General features: G+C 52.8%; 1 protein-coding gene across 4 annotated transcripts in view; it reads right to left on the reverse strand.

The window, feature by feature from the left end:
* SH2B3 (SH2B adaptor protein 3) overlaps window positions 1–27,814 on the reverse strand; it is a 48,155-nt gene that overhangs the window by 14,567 nt on the left and 5,774 nt on the right. For 3 of the 4 annotated variants that reach the window (XM_039471668.2, XM_039471667.2, XM_074402226.1), the window contains exon 2: window positions 20,048–20,806. In XM_039471668.2, coding sequence (XP_039327602.1) covers window positions 20,048–20,779 — 732 coding nt within the window. In that variant the 5' untranslated portion in view covers window positions 20,780–20,806. Of the gene's footprint in view, window positions 1–3,002; window positions 13,947–20,047; window positions 20,807–27,814 lie in introns of those variants that run through there. The other variant, XM_074402227.1, reaches the window with a different exon arrangement.

Genomic DNA, 27,814 nt, shown 5'->3' on the forward strand with positions numbered 1-27,814 from the left:
AGAAAACCTCCCCTCCTCCAGGGAGGCTTCTATGGCCACTAAGTCATGGTTTGTATAATTCCTGTGCCTCTCCCTCAGCACTGAGCTTATTGCATTGGCCATGGTTTCCTGATGATGCAGCTGCCTCCACCATCTGACTGGGAGAGTTCCTCTCGGGGTTTGGGGTGGGCACCAAGCCTTGCTCCCAGCAGGGACCCAGCCCTGGTACAAGCCCAGAGGAGGTACTTGGAGGGTTTGCCAGGTGGACAGATGGATGAGCATTTGGGTGTGTACCTGGGACCCCAAGCTCTGAAGTGCCTGGGAGGTAGAGGGAGGTATGGGGTGTGGTGGGTGATCTCAGCCCCCTTTCCCCAGTTCCTTGGGGGGCAAACTGGAGGCAATGAGCCAGTTCCAGTGACCAAATCAGTGTGGGAACTATAGGCCACAGGGTGCTTCTCTGCTCTGCCCCTGACCAGGACCCCAAGCCTGCCCTTCCTTCTCGGGCCCTTCAAATCCCGGGCCCTGAGCAAATCAACTTTGGCCCACTGTGCTTCAGTTTCCTCACCTGTAAAATGGGGATGATAATGGAACCCACTCCTTGGGATGTCTACAAGTGAATCTGCCTGCTGCCCAGAACACCTGGTCCATTCATTATAGGCCAGATCCCACCTTGGTCTGCACCCTGCTGCCTGAGGTGCCCTGTCACCACAGGGGAGCAGGAAAGAGAAGGGAGAAGCTTCCAGAAAAGCCACACGGGTCAAGTCAACTTTTCCCCTTTTGTGGCAAAAGACCCTGGCACCAGAAACACAAACCTCCCCCTGCTTCCCAGACATTTGAGGGCTTCAGGGCCAATCAAATGTTCATCCATCTGTCCACCCAGCAAACCCTCTAAGTACCTCCTCTGGGCCCAACCCAGGGCTGGGCCCCGACTGGGAGCAAGGCTTGGTGCCCACCCCAACCCCGAGAGGAATTCTCCCAGTCAGATGGTGAAGGCAGAGACAGTCATGGTGAATGAGACGCCCCCAAATACAGCAGCCCTGTTCAGAGTCAAATTCCCCCTCCAAGCAGATGCCACCCTAGCTCACACTGAGTGAGTGCAATGTGGGCAACAGGACACACACTGGCCTGCCTTTCCCATCTGTGTGTGGAATGGGGATGGGGGGATGGAGGGAGGGGCAGGAGTGATTAGCCAGAGATGCTTGGGGACCTGTCTAAAACCCCACTCAGAGTGAATTCCCCCTCAGTTCCCATCAGGGTCCTCCTGCATGTCAGAGAATCAGAGGGACACAGACACAAAGACCCCTCTCAGAAAGACAGTGACCAACCCCCCAACACAGAATCATGATGGCCAGGACAGAGCCCCTTTCAGATGCTACAGTGGCCTCCCCACAGTGACAGACACCCAGAGGGAGACCTTCATGCAGGTAAAGATCCCCCACCACACCTACTCCCAGACCAGTCCAGAGTCCCAGGCAGCCACATGGTCCCCTCCTCAGATGTAGGTGTCTACTCCACAAGGTGGTCAAGGGTAGAGGAACAGGGTACACATGGCCCCTGTAACCCACCGTGAGGATGGTGGGACACTTCTGTCCTCAGGCCTGCCATGGCGGGGGCTGTGTGCAAGGCAGTGGCTTACAAGGGATGATGCCTGGAATTCCCCACACTCCCCACCCCGCCCCCTGGGCACGTTCCCCTGGTGCTCTCACCCCTGACACATGGACAGGAAGTCCAGGCCCCATCCAGCCCACCTGGGAGGAATGTCCAGGGATGGGGCCTTGCAGAGGGCAGGATGGAAGGAGGAGAGCCACATCCCCAGGGCCTTCTCCCACCACATCTTCACTCAAGCCATGCCCCGCCGTGCCCTCCATGCAGGGCACCATTCTGGCCAAACCACTGGGCTCTCGAGTACCAAACAAGGACAAACAACTGTCAGGCCTTGGGAGCTGTGCTGCATTGACAGCCAACGGGCCAGCACATGGCACAGGACACACAGCAGCTTCTACCTGCCCACACTGTCTCCAGCAGGCCTGAGCCACTTCTGAGGACAGGATGGCATCTCTGGGCAGCGCTCAGCTCCATACCCGGCAGGCCACCAGACCCCACTCCAGGCCCGGTCCCAGTGGACCTCCCCTGCTGCATGCCAGCTGCCATTAGTCCATGCTTCCCATGACCACATCCTGCTCCTAGCTGTCCCCGCAGGAATCCTTCCTGCCCGTGGCCAGCCTGGCTGAGCCCAGCACCCCTACCCTTGGCCACACCTTTCTCAGGTGACACCTCCTATTCCTGGCCACCACAAGCCCATGGATGCCCCAAACCATGAATGCTAGGCTGTGCTGGCCTCCAAACAGAAGGAAGAGCAAGCAGCTCCCTTGGCAGGGAGGGGGCAAGCCCAGCTTCCCTGCACTGGGTTGGGGGTGCTCATGCCTGTAATCCCAGCACTTTGGGAGGCCAAGATGGGCGGATCACTTGAGGTCAGGAGTTTGAGACCAACCTGGCCAATGGTGACACCCTGTCTCTACTAAAAATAGTAAAATTAGCCAGGCATGGTGGCACACACCTGTCATCCCAGCTACTCTGGAGGCCGAGGCAGGAGAATTACTTGAACCAGGGAGGTGGAGGCTGCAGTGAGCTGAGATTGCACCACTGCACTCCAGCCTGGACAACTTCTCAAGACTCCCTCCCAAACACCAGTGAGGACAGCAGCCAGGCCCCAAGTCTGTGACAGTCATGGAGGGTATCATGGGGCCCCAGGGCTGGGTCTAAGTATCACACACCAGCGGGGCCAGGTCCCCAGGCTTGAATGGGGCGCCGACAGCCCAACCCCCTGCCAAAGAGCCAGGACCAGCTTGGGGAAGCCCCAGCCAAGCATCTGTTCTGCACTGGGTGTGGGTGGAAAAAGATGTGGTTAAGAAACAACAAAAAATCTCTGTTACCCATCTCGGGTTGGGGGAGTGCACTAGAGAAGAGGGGACTCGTCACCATCAAGATGCCCAAAGCCCCAGACAACAGTAGCTACTGCCTGCCTTCGAAGAATGATGATTCAGAAGAAGAGGTGAGAGCAAGGGCTTCTGAGGCAGGGGGCCTCCCAACCAGCAAGCACAGCCAGGCCAGGTTCTCCTCCAGCCAGAGCACAGCACTGGAATCCCACGTCCTTCCGAGCTCCACCCAGCACGGACTTTCATGACTATCATTTTAGCTTGTTTACTAAGCACTTATTATGTCACAGGCCTTGACAGAGAGCTGCTCACTGACATCACAAAACAACAGGAAATCATATCAGCCATGTAGAACAAAAGCCAGCTGGATTCAATAACTAAAAAAGGAAACCAAGACAGAACTAGAATAAAACCTAAGTATTTATCTGATGCTCGGTGGGGAAAGGCCTTTCTAAGGAGAAAACAAAGAACAAAACCATAAAGGAAAAGATCACAGGATTTTACTGCCTGGAACTTGCAAACCTCCATAGGTCAAGAAATGCAGGGGCAAAACTAAAAAGTCAACTCGGAAACCAGGGAAATATTTGCAACATGGGACAGAACTAATATCTATGCCACGAGAGGGCTCCCAAATCAAGAAAAAGGCAGGCAGTGCAGGAGACAAACATGCTGAGGAAATAACCTGATAAATCACAAGGAACGTGTGTGACCACGGAACAGAAGAGAAACAGTCCAACTCCACAGGGACAGAAAACTCAGGGAGTTTTGGGACTGACTGCTCTGAGATTTTTTCTTTTTCTTTTTTTTTTTTTTTTTTTTTGAGACGGAGTTTCGCTCTTGTTACCCAGGCTGGAGTGCAATGGCGCGATCTCGGCTCACCGCAACCTCCGCCTCCTGGGTTCAGGCAATTCTCCTGCCTCAACTTCCTGAGTAGCTGGGATTGCAGGCACGCGCCACCATGCCCAGCTAATTTTTTGTATTTTTAGTAGAGACGGGGTTTCACCATGTTGACCAGGATGGTCTCGATCTCTTGACCTCGTGATCCACCCGCCTCGGCCTCCCAAAGTGCTGGGATTACAGGCTTGAGCCACCGCGCCCGGCAGCTCTGAGATTTTTTCTAGGGTGATGGAAATGTTCTGGATTAGACAGTGATCATTGCACAATTGTTTAAATAGACTAAAAGCCAATGCATTCTACACTTTAAACAAGTGAATTTTATGGTATATGAATATATCTCAATTTTTAACCAAGAGAAATGGTCAGTCACACTTAGAAAGGATAAGATAACCACTTTTCATCCAGAAGGTAGCAAAGGTTTTTAAAATAATACCCAGTGCTGGCACCACTGGTGATAAGAAGATACTGGGTATAACTTTTCTGGAAACCTACTCAAAAATAATGCATCAAAAGAGTAAGAAATGGCTATTAGGTAGATGAAAAGACGCTCAACACCATTTTCCATCAGGGAAATCCAAATCAAAACCACACTGAGGCTAAATCTGGTACCTCACACCTGTAATCCCAGCATCATTGGGAGGCTGAGGCAGGAGGCTTGCTTGAGCCAGGTGTTTGAGACCAGCCTGGGCAATATGGTGAAACCCCAGCCCTTCAAAAAACAAAAACAGAAAACCACATCAGCATAGTGTAGGAAAAAAAAAACAAAAATTAGCCGAGTGTGGTGGTATGTACCTGTAATCCTAGCTATTCAAGAGGCTGAGGTAGGAGGATCACTTGAGCCCAGGAGTTCAGGCTGCAGTGAGCTGAGAGAGTGCTACTGCACTCCAGCCTGGGTGACAAAGCAAGACCCTGTTTAAAAAAACAAACCACACTGAGATACCTCACACCCTTTAGGATGGCTAGGATGGCTGTAATCAAGAGAGACAACAACAAGTATTGATAAGGATGTAGAGAAACTGGAGTCCTCATGCAACGCTGCCAGGAATATAAAAAGGTGCAGTTGCTTTGGAAGACAAGTTGGCAGTGTATTTACTTATTTGGGGTCACAGTCTCACTGTGTTGCCCAGGCTAGAGTGCAGTGGCATGATCTTAGCTTGTTGCAGCATCTGCCTCCTGGGTTCAAGCGATTCTGCTGCCTTGGCCTCCTGAGTAGCTGGGATTACAGGCAGCCACTACCACTCCCAGTTAATTTTTGTATTTTTAGAGACAGCGTTTCACCATGTTGGCCAGGCTGGTCTCAAACTTCTGACATCAAGTGATCCACCTGCCTTAGCGTCCCAAAGTGCTGGGATTACAGGCCTGAGCCACTGTGCCCAGCTCAATGTTATTGTTATTAAACATAGAATTGTTATGTGCCCCAGTACACTATCAGTGCAGTGTAGAGAAAAAAATTAGCCCTAGATGTATCCCAAGAGAAATGAAACAGAGAAACAAAAACACAGATCCATACAACAACTTGTCCAGAGGTGATCAGAGCAGCATTATTCATAACAGCCAGAAAGTAGGGATAACTTGATGTCCATCAGGTGACGAACAAATAAGCAAAACGTAGTAAATGCACGCAATGGAGTCTTATTCAGCCATAAAAAGGAACAAAACACATGCTATAACCTCGGTGAACCTCAAAAACATGATGCTAAGTGAGGGAAGCCAGACACAAAAGGCTTCGTAGTCTACAATTCCATGTATGTGAAATGTGCAGAATAGGCAAATCCCTAGAGACAGAAAGGAGAGGAGTGGTTGCCAGGGGCCGGGGAGGGAGGTATGGAGAGTGACTGTTCACGAGTACAAGGTTTCCTTTTTCAATGACAAAAATGTTCTAAAATTAGATTATGGTGAGGGTTGCACAACTCTGTAAATATACTAAAAACCAATAACTTGCATGCTTTACACAAGCAAATTTTATTTTTGATACAGTCTTGCTCTGTCGCCAGGCTGGAGCCCAGTGGCATGATCTTGGCTCACTGCAGCCTCTGCCTCCCGGGTTGAAGCAATTCTCCTCAGCTTCCCAAGTAGCTGGGACTACATATGTGTGTTACCATGTCCAGCTAAGTTTTGTATTTTAATAGAGATGGGGTTTCACCATGTTGGCCAGGAGAGTCTCGATCTCTTGACCTCATGATCCGCCCGCCTCAGCCTCCCAAAGTGCTGGGATTACAGGCATAAGCCACCATACCTGGCCTACACCAGTGAATTTTATGGTATGTGAATTATATCTCAATAAAGCTTTGAGAGCAAGAACGCATCAGAAGTGTTCATAAAAGCCTTGACCCAACACTCCCCTTCTAGGAACTGAGCAGAAGAAAGTCATCAGAGGCAGGCACCAGGACTGATACACAAGGTGTTCATCCCAGGGTCATCTATACCAGCAACAAAGTTAAAAATGGGCTGGGCACAGTGGCTCACACCTCTAATTCCAGCACTTTGGGAGGCTGAGGTGGGCAGATCACCTGAGGTCAGGAGTTTGAGACCAGCCTGGCCAACATGGTGAAACCCTGTCTCTACTGAAAATACAAACATTAGCCCGGTATGGTGGTGGGCGCCTGTAATCTCAGCTACTCGGAAGGCTGAGGCACGAGAATCACTTGAACCTGGGAGGTGGAAAAAAAAATACAGAAAAATGTTCAAGACACAAAATGAAAAAAGCAGGTGACCAAACAGTATGAGGAACGCAAGGGCTGAAGTTTTTGTCCACAAGCTCCTGCCTACCAAGGGCTCTAGACAGAATTGTGCAAAAAGTAATCCCTTCCCAGCAACTGCTGAAGGAATTGCGACTTGGGGGAGGAGGCAAAGTTAAAGACAGAGAAGAGGCTGGATGCCGTGACGGTTCATGCCTGTAATCCCAGAACTCTGGAAGACCAGGCAGGAGGATTGCTTGAGCCTAAGAGTTTGAGACAAGCCTAGGCAACAGAATAAGATTCTGTCTCTACAAAAAAAATTAAAAATTAGCAGGGCATAGTATCCTGCTAATGTCTATGCTAATAGCAGCATTAAATAGTTCCAGCTACTTGGGAGGCTGGGGCGGGAAGATCACTTCAGGCTAGGAGGTTGAGGATGCAATGAGCTGAGATGGTGCCACTGCACTCCAGCCTGGGAGACAGAGCAAGACCCTGTGTCAAAAACAAAACAAAAATGGCAACAACTGACAATGATATCTACCAAATAGAAATGCTGGTTCTCTCTGGGTAGTGAGATTGTGGGAAATTTTTCAGGTACTGTTTGTTTTTTAATAGTCTCTGCCATGAGCTTGATTAATTGAAAAAGCAAAATAATGCCGAGCACAGTGGCTCACGCCTGTAATCCCAGCACTTTGGGAGGCTGAGGCAGGTGGATCACCTAAGGTTGAGAGTTTGAGACCAACCTTATCAACATGGAGAAACCTTGTCTCTACTAAATATACAAAAAAAATTGGCCAGGTATGGTGGTGCATGCCTGTAATCCCAGCTACTCGGGAGGCTGAGGCAGGAGAACTGCTTGAACCTGGGAGGCAGAGGTTGCGGTGAGCCGAGATAGCATCATTGCATTCCAGCCTGGGTAACAAGAGTGAAACTCCTCAAAAAAAAAAAAAAAGAAGAAGAAAAGAAAAAACATTAGGACTCAGACATGAAGTCCCCCCGCAAATTACAGACAGTTCCTAGATTACATGGGGTGTACAGATGAAGACAGGGCAGGGCCCCATTCCCAGCAGTACCCTAGAGAGAGTGGTTACCTATGTGGAGGCCCAAGGTCGGCGTTCAAGTCAGGCAAGGGGTTGGGGGGTCCCGGGCAGTAGCCACAGCGAGGGAGGCCCAGAGGCCACATGGCCCTTAATCACCTCAATGTATGCTGTCACCCAGTGATTCCAGAGGCCAAACAGTGGCAGGGTCCACAGACTCCTCCGCAACTCAGAGGGGAGATAAGAAAAAGGAAATATGGGGCCCCAGAAAGGAAGCTGAGGTGGCTCCTCCTGCACTGGGGGAGGAAGCCCCCCCATCAGGCCAGGACTCAGAGACCTCTTCTAGTGCATTCGGTTTCCTTTTCCATTCACAAAGAACTGGGTGGGGGATTTCCAGCAGCGCCAGTGGGGCCTGCCAGGGGGTGCTGTGGGGAGCAGCTAGGCTGCTGCCCATCCCAGGAAGGGACCCTGGGGTCCCACCTCTGGGATCTAGTGGCCCCCTTCCCCTTTTTCCGCCCTTCAAGGTAAGAACATTTCATGCCAGCTCCTCCCTGAGCCTGTATTTGGCTCAAAGCAACCCACTAAGGCAAGTGCTGGCATCCCATTTTCCATAATGAGCCACTGAGGCTCAGAGAGGCCACGTTCTTGGCCCAGAGCCACACGGCAAGGACACAAGAGCCAAGATCTGAACCTGACCCTGTCCATCTGCCCTTCTCCAGTGTCCACTCTTCATCCCTGGACCCTGACCCTGACCCTCCAAGCCCATAGCCCTGACTCCACGATTATCTCAACACCAGGCCCGCAAATAAAAAATACCACACCAAACTCCAAGAAGCCAGTAAGAGCAGCCAGGTCTGGTAAGCAGGAGAGGGCGGGGATGGACCTTAACAACTTAATTACCCACCATTTGTTGGATTCAGGGCACTTTCTAGGCTGTGGATTCACAGAATTTGAGCTGAAAGGAAGTGCCCCGATACCATCTGCCCCCGCGGTTTCAGCGCGGTCGGGGGTTTCTTATAATGGCAAAGCAATTTTTCAAAAACGATTTTGCGTGGAACCCCAATAAGGAGGCAGATAGGGCGGCGGTGTGTGCGGCTGGGGCCACACGGAACCCTGCCCAACCCCCTCCTCCTTCCCCACAACCCACTTCATAGCTCAGAGAGGGCTGGGACCTACCCAGGTCACCCAGCAGCCTAGGACAGCATGAGGACGGGACCTCCATTCCTACCCTGGGAGCCTCTGCCCCTGGTCCCCCAGGAGAGATGGGCCTGGGGAAAAACCGGCTTCTTAAGCCTGTGTGCCCGCCAAGACCTGAGCTCTGCCTGCCTGCTGAGACAAGGGCTCAGTCTGCCCTTCTTGCCGGGATACGGGCTTGTTCTGAGGGTAGAGGGTGGGTGCTTTCTCTGCCTATTCCGGGAACTAAACACAAACCCTATGTCTCCGGTGCCCCCTGGCCTTGGCAGCCCACCAGGAGCTCCATTTCCTGCCTCGGCCACCTCCCAGCTCTGGGGCCTCGGGCAAGTTTCTGGACCTCTCTGTGCCTAGTTTTCTTGGCTGTGAGATGGCTGCATCACTCTCCCTACCGCCGGGGTTTGTGGTGAGGACTCCATGGGATGTAGTGGACACAGTGCCTGTCACATGGAAACCAATTAATAAAAATTGGCTGGGTACTATAGCTCGCGCTTGTAATCCTAGCACCTTGGGAGGCCAAGGCAGGTGGATCGCTTGAGGCCAGGAGTTCAAGACCAGCCTATACAAAAAAATTAGCTGGGCGCAGTGATGGGTGCCTGTAATCCCAGCTACTTGGGAGGCTGAGGCAGGACAATTGCTTGAACCCTGGAAGTGGCAGTTGAAGTGAGCCAAGATCACACCACTGTGCTCCAGCCTGGGCAACAAAGCGAGACTCTGTCTGTAAATAACTAACTAACTCATAAATAAAAATGCCTGCCCCAGTGATGCCTGCAGCCTCAAAGCCTTGCCGGGCACTGGCTTTGTTGGGCGCGGCCCTAGGCGCTCCCCAGACAGCAGTCAGTCCTGGGGTGGGAGCCATCATTCTGCTATTTTTACTAGAAGAAACTGAGGAACAGAGAGGGCAAAGTGCCTTCCCCCAGGTCACAGGGCTCAGAAGGGCAGGGGCAGGACAGGCCTGTGCCTATCAGAGCCCAAGGCGGTGCCCCTCCTGCAGCCGCTTCCTGCCAGCCCTCCTCCTCCTCCTCGCACTCTGGCCAAGAGGAAACCGCCAGGCCTCCGGCGGACATCCCTTTCTTTCTGCTTCCTCTTTCCCACACCCGAAGGCATGGGGGTGTTTCCCTGCACCCCTACCAAGGCTCTGGGCCCAGAGCCCGACTCCTGGCCTCAGCTTCCTCCTCTGTAAAGGAAGTGTAAGGGTAGTGCCGCCTGGAAGAATCACTGCAAGGACAGACGGGCATGGCCCTCTTGTGCCCAGGCAGGGTCACGGCCCACCCAGAGGGAGCTGTCCACCTGTGCCTCTGCGTCCCCCACAGACCCAGGCACACCTAGGAACCGAGGTCCCCAAGGGCTGGAGACCCCAGCTCCTGTGCTATCTCTGGGGGGGGGACTTTGTGCTTCCAAAATCAAGGTTAGGGTAGCCTCATTTCGGGGCTTGTGGGTGCCCCAATGTCTCCCACCAGGGGGGTGGGCCCAAGACTGCCCCTCACCTGCCCAGTCAGTGCTTACTGTAGGCTGCCCCCCATGACGCTTCCCATTTTACAGACGAGAAAACTGAGGTAGCAAGGCCAAGTCACTCACCAAGGACACCTGGCTCGGAAGGAGATGAATGGGGACGACTCTGAAGCACATTTGCCCCTGAGTCTCAGCCACTCCCAACCAGACCACTGCCCCCTGAGTACTCAGGCCTGTGGTACAGGTAGGGGCTGGGGTTGAGTCTCCCCAAGGCATCCCCCAGCCCCTCTTCTATGCCTTCTCCAAGCTAGGCATCAGAGGCTGCGGGTGAGGTGTGCCAGGCAGGGCCCTCCATGCCAGGCGAAGGGCACTGGCCAGGCCCCTACAGGCCTCAGTGTCCACATCTGTAAAATGGTGGCTTCGGATAAAATAGCCACAGCTTTACTTGGTCCAAGAGCCCCAAACAGGTACCCCCACCCAGACAGGGCCCTAGTTAACAGCACCACCACCAATACTGACAGAAAGTCCTTCTGAGGACCCACCACTCACAGGGGCCACCCACTGCCCAGGCTCCAAGCCCCTCCCGGCCACAGGGGCTATGTGACCTTGGGAAGGCCACCTAAGCTCTCTCAGACCTAGTCTCCCCACCTGTGAAATGGGCCTAATGACACAGCTACCCTCAGAGGCCTACTATGAAGACTAAACGAAGCCAGGTCAGCAAAGTGCCTGGTGTATAGGAAAGCCCCATAAATGGTGGTTAAAAGGGCATTTTCAACAGCTAGAACTGCATCATGTCCTCCACTGCACAGATGAGGGAAACTGAGGCTCAGCCTCCAGAACCACCAGAGCTGGCAGGACTCCGAGACCATCTCAGCCAACCCATGCCTGGGCATAGGTGGAAACTGAGGCCCAGCAGGCTAAGTATGCTGCATTTGAAATGGGAGCTCTTGGCCGGGCATGGTGGCTCATCCCTGTAATCCCAGCACTTTGAAAGGCCGAGGCGAGTGGATCACGTGAGGTCAAGAGATTGAGACTAGCTTGGCCAACATGGTAAAACTAAAAATACAAAAATTAGCTGGGTTTGGTGGCACATACCTATAGTTCCAGCTACTCGGGAAGCTGAGGCAGAAGAATTGCTTGGACCCAGGATGCAGAGGTTGCAGTGAGCCGAGACCACACCATTGCACTTCAGCCTGGTGACAGAGACTCTGTCTCAAAAAAAAAAAAGAAAAAAAAGAAACGGATGGGAGCCCCACCTCCCCGGGAAGGTCTGGGGCCCAAGGCCAGCTACTCCAGCCCAGCAGCTGCTTCTGGAATCTGTTCCCTTCTCCAGGGTCCCCAAGGCTGTCACCTTCCCATCAGGCTCTCCTGCCAAAGCAGCAGCAGCACAGGCCAGGCTGGGACCTCCTCCAGTGCCAGTCTGGCACCACCAGATCCCCTGACTTCATAGGAGAAACCAGAAGTCTGGGTTCTGTGAACTCTCTCTGCTTTAGGTTGTAAATGTGGCAGCCCGCGCAATTTCCTTTTCTTATAACTGCCAGGTAGACCGGCGCCTCAGGTCCAGCCCGGCCTGGAGCCGGCATTCCACATCCTCTGGTCTGAACCAGTTCAGCGGGTGGCCAGGGACTTGGGATTAGGGGCTTCCTGGGATCAGAGGTTCCTATCTCAGGGTTCAGATCTCCTTCATGACCCCAAGCCGAGTCTCTCTGCCTCTCCCAGTGCCTCAGTTTCCTCATCTGTCAAATGGGCCAGCGAACTCCAGCTTACAGGAAGGTGCAAGGGTTTAGGGCAATGCCTGGCATGTGGAGGCACACATTTAAGGTCATGAATGTTGAGGCTCAGAAGACAACACCCTAAAGAAAGGTGCTGTGGCATGCTAAGACCTTCGACTAGAAGGGCTCAGAAGGGGCCCTCAGAAGCACAGTCTCTCTGACCTTCTTCTGACCTCCTGTCTCTCTCACCCTCCTTTGCCCCTGAAGTGAGTCACAGAAACCAGATGGCCGGGTGCAGTGGCTCACACCTGTAATCCCAACACTTTGGGAGGCCGAGGCAGGAGGACTGCTTGAGGCCAAGAATTCGAGGCCAGCCTAGGCAACATAACAAACGTCCATCTCTCTGGAAAAAAAAAAAAAAAAAGAAAAAGAAAAACAAAACCAGAATTCTTCTTCAAGGTGGGTCACAGAATTTAGAACCCCTTGGCTGGGTGCGGTGGCTCACAGCTGTAATCCCAGCACTTCGGGAGGCCGAGGAGGGCGGATTACAAGGTCAAGAGATCGAGACCATGGTGAAACCCCATCTCTGTATTTAAAAAAAAAAAAAAAAGAAAAGAGGCCGGGCGCGGTGGTTCAAGCCTGTAATCCCAGCACTTTGGGAGGCCAAGGCGGGTGGATCACGCGGTCAAGAGATCAAGACCATCCCGGTCAACATGGTGAAACCCCGTCTCTGCTAAAAATACAAAAATTAGCTGGGCATGGTGGCGCGTGCCTGTAATCCCAGCTACTCAGGAGGCTGAGGCAGGAGAATTGCCTGAGCCCAGGAGGCAGAGGTTGCGGTGAGCCGAGATCGCGCCATTGCACTCCAGCCTGGGTAACAAGAGCGAAACTCCGTCTCAAAAAAAAAAAAAAAAAAAAAAAAAATAGAACCTCTCTGCCTGAAAGCCAGCCATAAAACCTAGAAATATGACTCTAACCTTCCCCCACCTTTTTGGGTAGGAACCATCCACAAAGAAATTCTCTAAATTACCTTGTCTGAGGGAGGCAGGTTGTAAGTTCCAGAGAGGACCTGCCCTATACCAGGAGGAAGGAACGCCATGCAGAGGCCAAGAGGAATTGGAGCAGGCAGGCCTTGCTGGGGCCCCACCTCCATCTATTCCAGTAGATAGATCACACCCTTTCATCCCAATCCCTTTTTTTTTTTTCTTTGAGAGAGAGTCTCGCTTTGTCCCAGGCTGAGATTACAGGAGTGAGCCACCGCACCAAGCCCCCAATCCCATTTTTACGTGGCAATCCCTGCTCCATCAGATCTAAACACCAGACAGACCATTTCCCTAGGTCTTTTGGTCTTCATTCCTGAAGGCTCCGTGTCACATAAAACTTGGATTCAATAACTCTGTGATGCTTTTCTCTTGCTGACCTGTCTTGCTGCAGGAGTGTCGGCCGTGACCCTGATGATGGGTGAAGAGAGGCCTGACACCTTCCCCCCAGCTAAATACACTGCTCCCCTGTCCTTGCCCTGCCTGGGGCTCAGCAGTACCCAGGGGAGGGAGGTCTCTAAAAGAAATCCTGCCAAACTCGACCACCGCTGGCCTGAGCTGGGAGACCACAGGTATCCTGGAGGGTCCCTCTCACCCACTCCCACCTCTAGGTGGCCCCGGCAAGTATCTCAGGCCCTCTAGGCCTAAATCCTTCAATTGTTCCCATTGCCTTTAATGTAAAACCTAAAGTCCCCACTGTGGCCCGGGCAATCCAGCCCCACCAGCTTTGCAGTCTCACCCCTCCCTGCTCCCTTGAAGCCCTGCCTACCTGGCTATTCCACAAACTTGCCTCTTCCGGCTCACCCCAGGGCCGGTGCACCTGCCGTTCTTCAACCTGGGACTCCCTCACCCGGATGTCAGAACTGCCACCTCCTGCCAAGGGGCCTTTGCTGACCAACCCCAGGGAAGGCTGCCCCCTCCCGCCTCCCAAGGGCCCACGCTGCCCACCTGCAGGGATGCCACTGAGACCAGAGAAAGCCAGGGCTTCTCTCTCCTTCTCCTGACCTTGGAAAACAGAGGCTTCTCCTCCCCCACCCCATCCCCCCTCCCACCCCTGGCAGGCTGTGGCTTCCCCTTGCACGCCCCTGGTCACAGAGTGCTCTCTCCCTGCACAGCCCTCACAGCCCCTAGAGGAGCTGTGCCATTACCCTGCTCCACAGGCCTGGGTCGCACAGCTGGTAGGGATGGAGCTAGGGCCCACCGGGCCTCAGACTTCTGGGCAGCTGCCCTGTCTTGGCTCTCTCCCTCCAAAGCCTTTTCAACTCTGGGCAGCAGGGCCTCCTCCAGGCTGGCACTGGGATTACATCTGCTTCCTCTCCTGCAGGGCACCCTTTAAGTGACAGAGTGCAGGTGCAGATCCAAAGCGTAAGCCCTTCGTCACCACCCACTGGTTGTCAGAACTTCCTTTTTCTTTTGTTTAAAGCTGTGCCCAGAGCCAAACCCTGGGTCAGAGGTCAGGGGTTACAGCTGACCACCTGACAGGCACATGCAAGACTTGCATTCTGAGCGCCCTCGGCCCATCGCCTGAACACAGATTCACTGAGAGGACACTCCTGAGCCACCTGGACTGTTCCACCGATGCTCGGAGGGGCTAGGAGAAGCCTAAGAGAAGCCTCACCAGGGCTGCTGGCTTTGCAGGCGGCACCCTAGGCCCCACAGCAACCGCCAAGCCTATGACAGAGCCCCAGCCAGCTGGGGCTAAGGAAAAGCCCTCTGGATCTCCCTGGTTCCCTGGATCGGGGAAAGCCCTGGGGAATCTGATGGGGCCCCACCATCAGGGTTCTCAGAGAACAGGAGTCTTGGGGATGCCTTCCCCCGAGGGCCCAGCCAGCACTGAAGATAAACCCAGGCCCTCGGCCCGAAGTCACAACCATAAGAAACCATAGCAACAGAGACAACAGTAACACAGCACACACACAGCACTCCCGGCGCCAGGCACACGGCACATGCACTCTCCCCGCCGAGACACGCACAGCCCTATGTGGGAGGAACTGAGTAGAAGCTCATTCATTATTCAAACCCAGGGCCAGCTGGCTCCCAACACCTGGTTTTCCAAGATTATTTTAATTACTTATTTAGTTAGTTTTTTGAGACGGGGTTTCACTCTTGTCACCCAGGCTGGAGTATAGTGGTGTGATCTCAGCTCCCTGCAACCTCCGGCTCCCAGGTTCAAGTGGTTCTCCTGCCTCAGCCCCCCTAGTAGCTGGGATTACAGGCGCCTGCCACCACACCAGGCTAATTTTGTATTTTTAGTAGAGATGGGGTCTCACCATGTTGGTCAGTCTGGTCTCGAACTCCTGACCCCACATGATCCACCGGCCTTGGCCTCCCAAAGTGCTGGGATTACAGGCATGAGCCAACATGCCTGGTGACCAAGATAATTTTTATTAGAGATGAGGTTTCACCATGTTGGCCAGGCTCGTCTCAAACTCGCGATCTCAGGTGATCTGCCCCGGTCTCCCAAAGTGCTGGGATTACTGGCATGAGCCACCGAAACTAGCCACAGAAGTTGTTTTTCAAAGTGAAGAACCCCACAGTGTCACACAGATAAGATCATGTATTGGGGCCGTTATCTGTCTTTCATGGTGTCACAGCCTCGAGATTTTTAACATATGATGATAAAACCATTTTTATCTGTGCTTTCATTTTTCCAACAGCTTCTGGTTATGTTTGGAATAAAATGCTAAATCCCCCCGTTCCCAGTGTCCTGTGCCTACACGCACTTCCCACTCCCCATCTCCCTCTCTGTGCTCCCACCACACCAGCCTCTTCCTGCTGTCCTTTCTTCAAAACATGCTAAACACATTCTCCATGCAGGGTCCCTGCCCATGCTGTTCCCTCTGCCTGGAAGGTCCAGTGAGTTACTTAGGATAAAACTCTCAGTCCAAAAGTGACCTCCTGGCCAGGCATGGTGGCCTGCACCTGTAATCCCAGCACTTTGGGAGGCCAAGGAGGGCAGATCACCTGAGGTCAGGAGTTCAGGACCAGCCCGACCAGCATGATGAAACCACTCTACTAAAAATGCAAAAACTGGGGCTGGGTGCGGTGGCTCCCACCTGCAATCCCAACACTTTGGGAGGCTGAGGTGGGTGGATCAACTGAAGTCAGGAGTTCAAGACCAGCCTGGTCAACATGGCAAAAACCCATCTCTACTAAAAATACAAAAAACTAGCCAGGCACGGTGGCAGGCGCCTGTAATCCCAGCTACTTGGGAGGCTGAGGCAGAAGAATCGCGTTAACAACCTGGGAGGTGGAGGTTGCAGTGAGCGGAGATTGTTCCAGTGCACTCCAGCCTGGGTGACAGGGCGAGAGTCCCTCTCCCCCACAAAAAATGCTTTTGGTGAAAAGCCAGCCCACAAAGTTAGGAAATGCAAAGAAATTGTCCACAATATATAATGACTTTTACAAATCAATTTTTAAAAGACTAGACAGATAATAAAAACATACACCTCACCAAAGACCAAATTCCAATGGTCAATGAACATACAAAAAGGTGCTTAACCTCGGTGAGTCATCAGGGAAATGCAATTAAAGCCACCTTAAGATCCAGGAACACATATACTAAAGTGACTCTGGTGGGGATGTGGAGCCACCGGGAACTCTTGCCCACATGCCGGTGGGACACAAAATGGTGCAGCTACTTTGGGAGTAGTTTGGTAATTTCTCTGAAGTAAACAAACGTACACCTACTCTATGACCGAACAACGCCGCTGCTAGGAATCCACCTCAGAGAAGTGTGTCCATACTTAGACCTAGATGCAAGCTTCATAACAGCCTTATTCATAAATCAAAATAGAAACAACCCAAATATTCATCAACAGAGGATGGGATAAACCAGTTGTGGGACATGAAGACATCGTGCAGAATCTATTCAGTACTGAAAAAAACAAAAAAACAAAACAAACCAAAAAAAAAAAAAAAAAAAAACAACCAGGCCGGTGCAGTGACTCACGCCTGTAATCCCAGCACTTTGGGAGGCCGAGGTAGGGGGATCATTTGAGCCCAGGAGTTCAAGACCAGCCTGGGCAACATGGCGAAACCCCATCTCTACAAAAAATACGAAAATTGGCTGGGTGTCGTGCTGCATGCCTGTGGTCCCAGCTACTCAGGAGGCTGAGGTTGGAGCAAGACCCTGTCTCAAAAAAAAAAAAAAAAAACCAACCGAGAAACTATTGACACACATGATCAATGTGATCAGTCTCTAAAATATTCTTATGCTGGGCAAAAGGGGCCAGAAATAAAAGGCAACCTATTTATTAGCAAGGAGTGGTGGCACGTGACTGTGATCCCAGCTACTCGGGGTTAGGTTGCCTTTCGTTTTATTTATTTTGAGGCAGGGTTTCTGTTAACCGGGCTGGAGTGCAGTGGCCTGATCTTGGCTCATTGCAGCCTCAACCTACCCTCTCAGGTTCTCTTTTCTGTGGTTTTTGTTTGTTTGTTTTTAAGTAGAGATGGGGTTTTGTCATGTTGGCCAAGCTGGCCTCAAACTCCTGACCTCAGGGGATCCACCCACCTAGGCCTTCCAAAGTGCTGGGATTACAGGCGTGAGCTACTGCCTGTAGTGCATCTAGGTCTAAGTATGGACACACGTCCTTTCATTTCTCTCCGGTGGATTCCTACAGTGGGGTTGCTCGATCATAGAGTAGGTGCATGTTTACTTGAGAGAAACTGCCAAACTTCTCCCAAAGCAGCTGCACGAGGCATGAAGATAACCTGAGGCTGGGAGGTCGAGGCTACAATGAGCCATGATTGTGCCACTGCACTCCAGCCTAGGTGACAGAGACCCTGTCTCAAAATAAATAAAACAAAAGGCAACCTACTGTGTGATTCCATTCACATGACATTCAAGAACAGAGAAATCTAACCTGTGGTGATAAGAGGCGGTGTGTATGAGAGTGCAGGGTCCTGGCATGGGGGAAGCAGGAGGGAGCCCTCTGGGGTGCTGGTCACTTGCGTTGCACACACACGGAAACAGCTTCAGATGTGTTTCACATACTTCACACACTTCCAGGTCTGCATGTTACACCACAGTGAAGTTTGAAAAGGTTACTTCAAAGGATTCTTGGATGACTCTCCCAAACCACAGGGACCCCTCAGTTATCCTCCCGAAGACCCCACTGCTTTACCTTTAAAATACAATACCATTTTAAATTCCATGTTCATTAGTGGGTTTATTTCCTCAACAGACTCCACTAGAACGCCTACTCCCCCAACCTAGCATGTGCCTAGCACGTAGTAGGTGCTCCGTAAGTATGTGGCGAATGAATAATAGAGACCGTAGATTTCCTCCACTCCCATCGTGAGCCCCTCAGGACCAGGATCACATCGGTTTTGCTCATGCTCTAGAATAAGGCCCTAGCACGTAACAGGATCCCAAAGAGAGAGCAATTAGATGAAAGCTGTATGGTCCTGTCACGCATATCTAAGTCAAAGATGGAGCCTGGCAGGTGAATAGAAGTAGAACAAAACAGTGACCCTTGAGCCTCAACAGCTGAAGGGGAATTAGTGGGAATTAGGCCAGCTGTGAAGAAAAAGGACTTTTTTTTTAGACAGGGTCTTGCACAGTTGCCCAGGCTGAAGTGCAGTGGTGCAATCTTGGCTCATTGCAGCCTTGAGCTCTTGGGCTCCAGCGATCCTCCCACCAGAGCCTCCAGGGTAGCTGGGACCACAGGCGTATGCCACCATGCCCAGCTAATTTTCTTATTTTTTGTAGCAATGGGGTTTTGCCAAAGGACAAATTCTTTTAAACTTGAAAGAAAACAAGACATCACCAAAGCACAGGAGGTGCAAAGAAATTCTCCGATGGGTTTGAGCCCTCTAGAAATAAAACACCCATCTGTCAATGCCAGTCTGAGTCAGGGTTTTCAAGGATCTCAGACTGACCTGCTACCACATCCAATGTGAAGCCAAAAAGCTGTCCCTGGACATTGTACAAAATCCTTGACTGGTACTCCTCACAACTGCCAAGGCCATCAACAACAGAGGGTTGGACACTGTCACAGCCAAGAGGTGCCTATGGAGACGTAACAACTAAACCTCATGTGGTATCCTGGGGGGGCGAGCGGAATAGAAAAAGGACATTAGAGGAAACTAGCAAACCAAAGGAACAGTGGTGTTTAGCGAATAGTAATATGCCAGTGCTGGTTCCTTAGCTACAACCAATGTACAGAGCAGCATCAGATGCGAACCTTTGGTGAACCTGGGTACCATGTGTAAAGGAACACGACCATCTTTGTAACTTTCCCATACGTCTGAAATTCTTTTTTTTTTTTTTGAGACGGAGCCTCGCTTTGTCACCAAGGCTGGAATACAGTGGTGTGATCTTGGCTCACTGTAACCTCCACCTCCCAGGTTCAAGCGAGTCTCCTGTCTCAGCCTCCCAAGTAGCTGGGATTACAGGCGTCTACCACCATGCCCAGCCTAACTTTTTATATATTCAGTAGAGAGGGGGTTTCACCAGGTTGGCCAGACTGGTCTCGAACCCCCTGGCCTCAAGTGATCTGCCCACCTTGGCCTCCCAAAGTGTTGGGATGACAGGCATGAGCCACTGCACTGGGCTTGTAAATCTAAAATTCTAAAATAAAAAGTTCTCCTTTTATTTATTTGTTTAGAGTCAGGGTTTTACCCCGTCGCCCAGACTGGAGTGTGGTGGCATGATCACGACTCACTGCAGCCTCCACCTCCCGGGTTCAAGTCATCTTCCCTCTCACCTTACAAGCCTAGGACCACAGGCACGTGCCACCACGCCTGGCTAAGTTTTTACAGAAACAGGGTCTACATAAAGCAAGTTCTTAATGACTTACAAAGAGGCTTAGACATTAAAAAAAAAAAAGAAAGAAAGAAAGAAAGAAAGAAAGAAAGAAAGAAAGAAAGAAAGAAAGAAAGAAATAGGATATAAGTTGCTCAAGTTGGTCCCAAAGCCCTGGGCTCAAGCGATCCTCCTGCCTCAGCCTCCCAAAGTGCTGGGATTACAGGCATGAGCCACTGTGCTCGGCCTAAAAGGGCCTAGCTCCCTTTGGGCACTCTGTGGCCACCAGCTGGAAAGCCATCACCCCTCCCCGGCCCGCATTCTCCGCAGGGTGAAGGCGAAGGGCGCCGTGCAGTGCGCAGCCCCACGGGGCCTACCTTGGGTGGATCAAAGAGCTCCAGCACGCGGTCGGGGCCGTCGGGGCCCGGGGCCCGGCGCAGCGCCAGCCTCCCGCGCTGCCAGCGCGCCCCGCTGTCCATGGAGGCCTCGTCGGCCAGGCTGTAGCGTAGGGCAGCCTCCTTCAGCGCCTCGGGCGGCGGCTCCCGGGCCAGGCTCCAGGGCAGGAGCTTCTTGGCCAGGCCAGGCCGGGTGGGGGTCTCGGCAGCCTCTGCGGGGGTCCCGGGGGCGGCGGCGTTGTGGGCCGCGGGCAGCTCCCCCGCCGAGCGGCGGCGGAAGATGTGACAGAGGCTGCGTCGAAAGTGCTGGAAGGTGCAGGGCCCGGGCGGCCGCGGCGGGGCCAGCTCCTCAGAGCTGCGGGCCTTGGGCAGGCCGGGGGCGGCGGGGCCAGGGCCCGGCTCCGGGGGCGCCTCGGCCTTGGCGGGGGGCCTGTGGCCTGTGTCCCGGTAGTCGCGGCCCGGCGCGCGGCCGTCGCGCACCTCGCGGCAGAAGTAGCGCTGGAAGAGGTCGGTGAACTGCAGCGACACCAGCTCGGCACGCAGCGGCGCATGCTGCGGGTGCTCCCGGGCGAACAGCCAGTACTGGCGGGCCAGCTCCCGGGCCGCGGCCACGGCATGCAGCTCGCAGAACTCGCTCCAGCCCCGCGGGGCCGCTGTCGGGGAGGCCGAGGGCGCGGAGGAAGCCGAGGAGGGCTGCAGGGCAGGCCCGTTCATGGCGGAGACCCAGGTGGTGCGGGTGGGCTGAAAGACACAGGGGGGTGGGGGGCGACATGAAGTGAGCCGGTGGGCAAGCGGGTGACGGCGCACCGCAGGAGGAATCCAACACGACCGTAACACCCAGCGCGGGTGACGATGCGGGGAAACACGCACTCCCGTATGGGGGGGGAAGGGGGCATTCTGTAAGGGACACGGCCAGTTTGGCAGAACTGATTCTAGACTCTGGAATCCTGCTTTTGAAGGACAAAAACCGTACGATCATCTCGACAGATGCAGAGAGAGTATCTGACAAAATTCAACATACCTTTAATGATAAAAACTTTCAACAAATTAAGCACAGATGGTATGTTGTACCTCAACACACCGAAGGCCCTATGTAAAGGCTGGGCTTGGAGGCTCAGGCCTGTAATCCCAGCACTTTGGTAGGCTGAGGCCAGAGGATTGTTTGAGCCAGCCTGGGCAACATGGTGAAAGCCCATCTCTCAAAAAACAAAAACAGAATTCAGTTGGCATTGTAGTACGCACACTGTAGTCCTAACTACTTAGGAGGCTGAGGTGGGAGGATTGCCTGAGCCTGAGGAAGTCAAGGCTGCAGTAAGCCATGATCAGCCATTGAACTCTAGCCCAGGCAACAGAGTGAGGCCCTGTCTCAAAAAAATAAAATTGCCGGGCGCAGTGCCTCACACCTGTAATCCCAGCACTTTGGGAGGCCGAGGCGGGTGGATCACAAGGTCAAGAGATCGAGACCATCCTGGTCAACATGGTGAAACCCCGTCTCTACTAAAAATACAAAAAATTAGCTGGGCATGGTTGTGTGTGCCTGTAATCCCAGCTACTCAGGAGGCTGAGGCAGGAGAATTGCCTGAACCCAGGAGGCGGAGGTTGCGGTGAGCCGAGATTGCACCATTGCACTCCAGCCTGGGTAACAAGAGTGAAACTCTGTCTCAAAAAAAAAAAAAAAAAAAAAAGAAGGCTGTTACTACTTATCTCTAGCAGGGATACCTAAGAACACAGATTCTGGAGCATGGGTTCAAATCCCAGCACCAGCCAGGCTCAGTGGCTCATGCCTGTAATCCCAGCACTTTGGGAGCCCAAGGCATGTAGATCACCTGAGGTCAGGAGTTTGAGACCAGCCAATATGGTGAAACCCTATCTCTACTAAAAACACAAAACATTAGCCAGGCGTGGTGGCATGCACCTGTAGCCCCAGTTACTCTGGAGGCTGAGGCAGGAGAATTGCTTGAACCCAAGAGGAGGAGGTTGCAGTGAGCCAAGATCATGCCACTGTACTCCAGCTTGGGTGACAAAGTGAGACTCCGTCTCAAAAAAAAAAGAAAAGCTAGGACCGGTGGCTCACGCCTGTAATTCCAGCACTTTTGGAGGCTGAGGCAGGCCGATCATGAGGTCAGGAGGTAGAGACCATCCTAGCTAATATGGTGAAACCTCATCTCTACTAAAAATACAAAAATTAGCTGGATGTGGTAGCATGTGCCTGTAGTCCCAGCTACTCAGGAGGCTGAGGCAGGAGAATTGCCTGAACCTGGGAGGCAGCAGTTGCAGTGAGCTGAGATCACGCCACTGCACTGCACTCCAGCCCAGGTGACAGAATGAGACTCTGTCTTAAAAAAAAAAAAAAAAAAAAAAAGCCGGGCGCGGTGGCTCAAGCCTGTAATCCCAGCACTTTGGGAGGCCGAGGCGGGTGGATCACGAGGTCAGGAGATCGAGACCATCCTGGTCAACACGGTGAAACCCCGTCTCTACTAAAAATACAAAAAATTAGCTGTGCATGGTGGCGCGTGCCTGTAATCCCAGCTACTCAGGAGGCTGAGGCAGGAGAATTGCCTGAGCCCAGGAGGCGGAGGTTGCGGTGAGCCGAGATCGCGCCATTGCACTCCAGCCTGGGTAACAAGAGCGAAACTCCATCTCAAAAAAAAAAAAAAAAAAAAAGGGCTGGGCACAGTGGCTTACACCTGTAATCCCAGTACTTTGGTAGGCCGAGGCAGGTGGATTACTTGAGGTCAGGAGTTCAAGACCAGCTTGGGCAACACGGTGAAATCCCATCTCTACTAAATACAAAAAAAAAAAAAAAAAAAAAAATTAGCTAGGCATGGTGGCAGGCACCTTTAATCCCAGCTACTTGGGAGGCTGAGGCAGAAGAATTGCTTGAATCTAGGAGGCAGAGGTTGCAGTGAGCTGAGATCACGCCACTGCACTCCAGGCTGGGCAATAGAGTGAGACCCCATCTCAAAAAAAAAAAAAAAAAAATCTCAGCATCATCACTTATTAGTTATGGGACCTTAAGTGACTTATGTCATTACTCCATGCCTCAGTTTTCCCATCTGTGAAAGGGGAACCATGATCATGCCTACCTCATAGGCATATTATGAGGATAAGCTGATAGGTGTAAAGCCCTAGAACCTAGAAAATGCTTAATAAAGACTGGCTGCTATTGTTATTTCCAGGTTGCAATGACAGTATATTATTGGTGGCCATAAAAACAAATATAAAACAGGCTGGCCATGGTCGCTTGTACCTGCAATCCAGCACTTTGGGAGGCTGAGGTAGGTGGATCACCTGAGGTCAGGAGTTCGAGAACAGCCTGGCCAACATCGTGAAATGCCATCTCTACTAATAATACAAAAATAGCTCGTCTATAATCCCAGCTACTCAGGAGGCTGAGGCAGAAGACTCACTTGAACCTAGGAGGCGGAGGTTGTAGTGAGCCGAAATCGTGCCACGGCTCTTCGCCCTGGGTGCCAGGGCGAGACTCTGTCCCTCCCCAAACACACACACACACACACACACACACACACACACACACACACACACACACAAAGAAAAACAAAACTAAACGTAAAACAAAAAATAAAAAGGAATAAATTCACAAGACTCACAAGGGGTGCAGAGGGATTTCCTGCATTAATAGGGGACCCTCAGGACTGGCAAACCTTTGCCTACCCATCTTAGCTGGGGTGCCCTTCTCCTCCCATGGCCAGAGGGCCTTTCGTTAGGCACATCACCAGAATGTCACTGAGTCCCCACCACCCCTCTGCTGTCCATGGTGCCAAACAGCTGGGACCTCTGTGGGCTCGCATCGGCGCCATCCTTCCTCATGAGCCTGGCTGGGCCCCTGCTTGGGACCACATGTCCAGGTCTGCTCTTCAGCATGGAGAAGAAATGCTCTCCCCACTCAGGCCACAAGGCTGGGCCCGCAGATCCCTGATATCAGCACACCATGAATGAACAGCAGTACCTCCAGTGACTCCCTCCCTGGCAGGGGCAGTGGCTGCACAACACAAGCTACAGAGCCACAGGGGCCTGGGGACAATTGCCGCCTCCAACCATGCCCTCCTTCATCCTCCCTCCAGGTATTACTGAAGGCTACTGTGGGCCAGACACCAGGCTAGGCCCCAGATACCACAGTGAACAGCACAGAGAAACACTGCTCTCCTGGGGCTCACGTTACAAAGGGGGCCACATGTTGGCTGTGTGGCCCCTGACACCTGACTCAACCTCTCTGAACCTGGATTTCCTCATCTGCCAAGCAAGTAGCAGCATGGCATCCACTTTGCAAGGTATCTGTAGGGAATCCATGAAAGGGGGCGCAAGGTGGAGATGCGAACCTGAAAACTCCTCCACAAGCACCGGCTCTGCATGTGGCCATGTCCTGCTGGGCATGTCTGCAGGGCACTGGCAATGAAGGGTGCCCCTGCCACGTGAAGCCATGGTGGAGCCCCCATGGCCAATCACTGTAGAACACCAGAGAGTACAAGTAGGTGCCTCTGCCCTCGCTGGAGGGGGCTGTGCAGAGTCAACAATCTTTTTTTTATTGAGTCAGGGTCTTGTTCTGTCACTCAGGCTGGAGTGCAGTGACACTAATGGTTCACAGCAGCCTAGACCTCCCAGGCCCAAGCAATCCTCACCTTAGCCTCCCAAAGTGCTAGGACTACAGGCACAACATGTGGCTAATTTTTGTATGTTTTGTAGAGATGGGATCTCACGATGTTGCCTAGGTTGGTCTCAAACTCCTAGGCTGAAGCAGTCCTCCCGCCTTGGCCTCCCAAAGTACTGGGAGTAAGGGCATAAGCCACTGTGCCCTGCTATAGTCGACAGTTTTGTACATCACAGACTCCTTGGGACCTGCACGCAGCAGGCGCTCTGCACAGTAAGTAGTCAGTAAAAGTTGTCAGGCAGAAGGGAAGGGAGAGGGGCCACATCTGCCCTTGGCCACCATGTTCTTCCTGTCCCTGAAGCGGGAGGGTCTTACCCCCACATGGGGGAACGTGTTCTTGGTCAGTCCCACTGTTGCCCACACCCAACCTTGACACAGGTGAGACAGGCACTGCCTCATGGCTTAGAGGATGCCCAGAGAGCTCTGATTCCATTCCCAGCTCCTGCCTCGCCTACAAGATCTGCCTCTAGCCACGCCAGCTGCCTGTGGGTGTTGGCATGAGCATTCCCTCTGCCCTGTCTGCTTCCAGTTGCATGTAAGAGAAACTTCTGCTGAGCTCCCAACTGAACTTGACCTTCGGCACACTGGTCACACACTATCACTTAAAAGGATGTTTTGATTAGTGATGATCTCCCCACCAGACTGAGTTCCATGAGCTATTCCCTGCTCCAGCTCCAGCTCCTAGCATACAGCAGAAGCTCAATGAATGTCTGTTGAACGAATGAACATATGAATGCAAGAGATCAGCTGGATTTGCAAACTCTGGCTCTCCTGGCAGATTCGTGGTAACCAGCATGAACCAACCTCCCCCGCCCCCAGGCCATCCTACCTTCTGGGCACACTTGGCCTCCATCCAGCCCTGTATGTCAGAGTCTTGAAGCCCAACTGCAGAGCCAAACCCTGGCAGGAGCCTTCCTCAGAACAGCTGCACCCACTCCAGGTTCCTCACTGTCCAGGCAACAGCTGGGAGCACCCCCTCACTGGGCCCCTCCGCCATCTCCCCCAATAAGAACAATGACATTTACTGAGTGTCTGCTACACATGAGGCATTTTTCTTTCTCTTTTTAGAGACAGGGTCTCCCTCTGTCTTCCAAGCAGGAGTGCAGTGGCATGATTATAGCTCACTGCTGCCTCGAACTCCTGGGCTCAAGAGATCCTCCTGCCTCAGCCTCCAGAGTAGCTAGGACTACAGGCTTGTGGCACCATGCTGAGATCACATCAGGCATCTTTTTTTAACCACTTTTGCAAAACATTACCTCTCCCAAGCTTCCTAACAGCCCTAGGAGGTAGGTCCAACAATCGCTTCCATTTTCCAGATGAGGAAACTGCAACACAGCGGCCCCATAGCTAGTGATTACAGAAACCCCACACACGACCGGGCGCAGTGGCTCACGCCTGTAATCCCAGCACTTTGGGAGACCAAAGAGGGCAGATCATGAGGTCAAGAGATAGAGACCACCCTGGCCAACATGGTGAAACCCCGTCTCTATTAAAAATATAAAAATTAGCTGGGCATGGTGGTGCGCACCTGTAGTCCTAGCTACTCGGGAGGCTGAGGCAGGAGAATCACTTGAACCTGGGAGGCAGAGGTTGCAGTGAACTGAGATCATGCCACTGCATCCCAGCCTGATAACAGAGCGAGACTCCCTCTCATAAAAAGAAAAAAGAAACCCCCCCAACCCCACAGAGGGCACCCCTAAATTGTCTGATCAGTGCCTGAATGCACACAAGAAGGGCTCACTTCCCAGTGAATGCTTATTGGATGAATGAGTGAGTCCCAGAGGAGAGGATATAAAGGTCTCATTCAGCTCCGGCTGGAGTCAGGAGTCGGCAGTAGCTCTGTCAGGTCCCAAACCCACCAATGATAAGGAAAACAGTCACAGGGCAGAAGGGAAAAACAAAACTGAGAGGCTGGGCTCAGTGGCTTACACCTATAATCTCAACACCTTGGGAGGCCGAGGCGGGAGCATCGCTTAAGCCCCGGAGTTCGAGACCAATCTGGGCAACATGATGAAACTCTGTTTCTACTAAAAATACAAAAAAGAATTAGCCTGGCTTGGTGGCTGGGCCCGTAGTCCCAGCTACTCGGGAGTCTGAGGCAGGAAGACTGCTTGAGCCCAGGAGGTCGAGGGACGACTGCACTCCGGCCTGGGTGACAGAAGCAGACCATATCTATATAAGAAAAAAAAGAAAAAAAAGGACTGATATCTACAGGGTGCTTGGTATGGGGCTCATGAGCGGCTGCTGCTATTTTCTTACTATTACTGTTAGAAAAGAAAAGCTCCAGCCTTGGAGTCAGGCTTGCCTGCCAGGGGAAGCCACAGGGGGGCCTGCCTCTTGGGCTTGGCTGGGGGCGTCACGGGGAGTTGGAACAAAAGACCTTCTCAGGGGAGAGGCGGCGGCCCGCTCTGGGCAGGAAGTCGCCAGCCCAGAGCCATCAGCTGCAGCTCAAGCTAAGGAAGGGTCTGTGCCAGGGAGGTTTTCTGGCCAGGAGGGCAGCCAGGCCACAGGAAGGTAGCCCCCTCCCCGGCCCTGGCCCAGGCAGCGGTGTTTATTGAGTGCTTACTATGTGCCAGGCGCAGATAAAAAGCGATTGATCAGATTGTGACAACCCTGGGATGGGGGCGAGAGGCTGACAAGCTGTGGACAGGAAGCAATGATGATCATGCCAGAAGGGACCCAGGGTCCCCAGGCTTTCACTGTAGGGTATGAGTCGGGGGCAGGGTGTCTTTGTCTTTGGGATACTTCTAACCCAGAGCAGAGATTCTAGGGAGCCTGGTCGGCCAGAGAAGTGAACCACCTTTCCCACAGAGGGGCTCTAGCACCCAGGAGGCCTGCTACCTACTCAGACTGCCTTCCGGGGCAGGAAGCTCCCAGCTATGGGGACCTCCAGGGTTTCCCCAAATCCTGCAGCTGGGTGAGGGGCAGGATGACGTGGAGCAGGAAGAGCTCAGCATCCTGGTCCCCCACCCCCAAGTCCCTCCCTGCAGCAAACACATGGAGGCAACTAGCTGCACGCCCGCCAGCCGGGGCTAGGGGTGCCTGCATCTCAGGACCCCAAGTTCAGAACACAGCCGGGT

Source organism: Saimiri boliviensis, chromosome 7 (assembly GCF_048565385.1).
Source record: "Saimiri boliviensis isolate mSaiBol1 chromosome 7, mSaiBol1.pri, whole genome shotgun sequence".
NCBI classification, from domain to species: Eukaryota; Metazoa; Chordata; class Mammalia; order Primates; family Cebidae; genus Saimiri; species Saimiri boliviensis.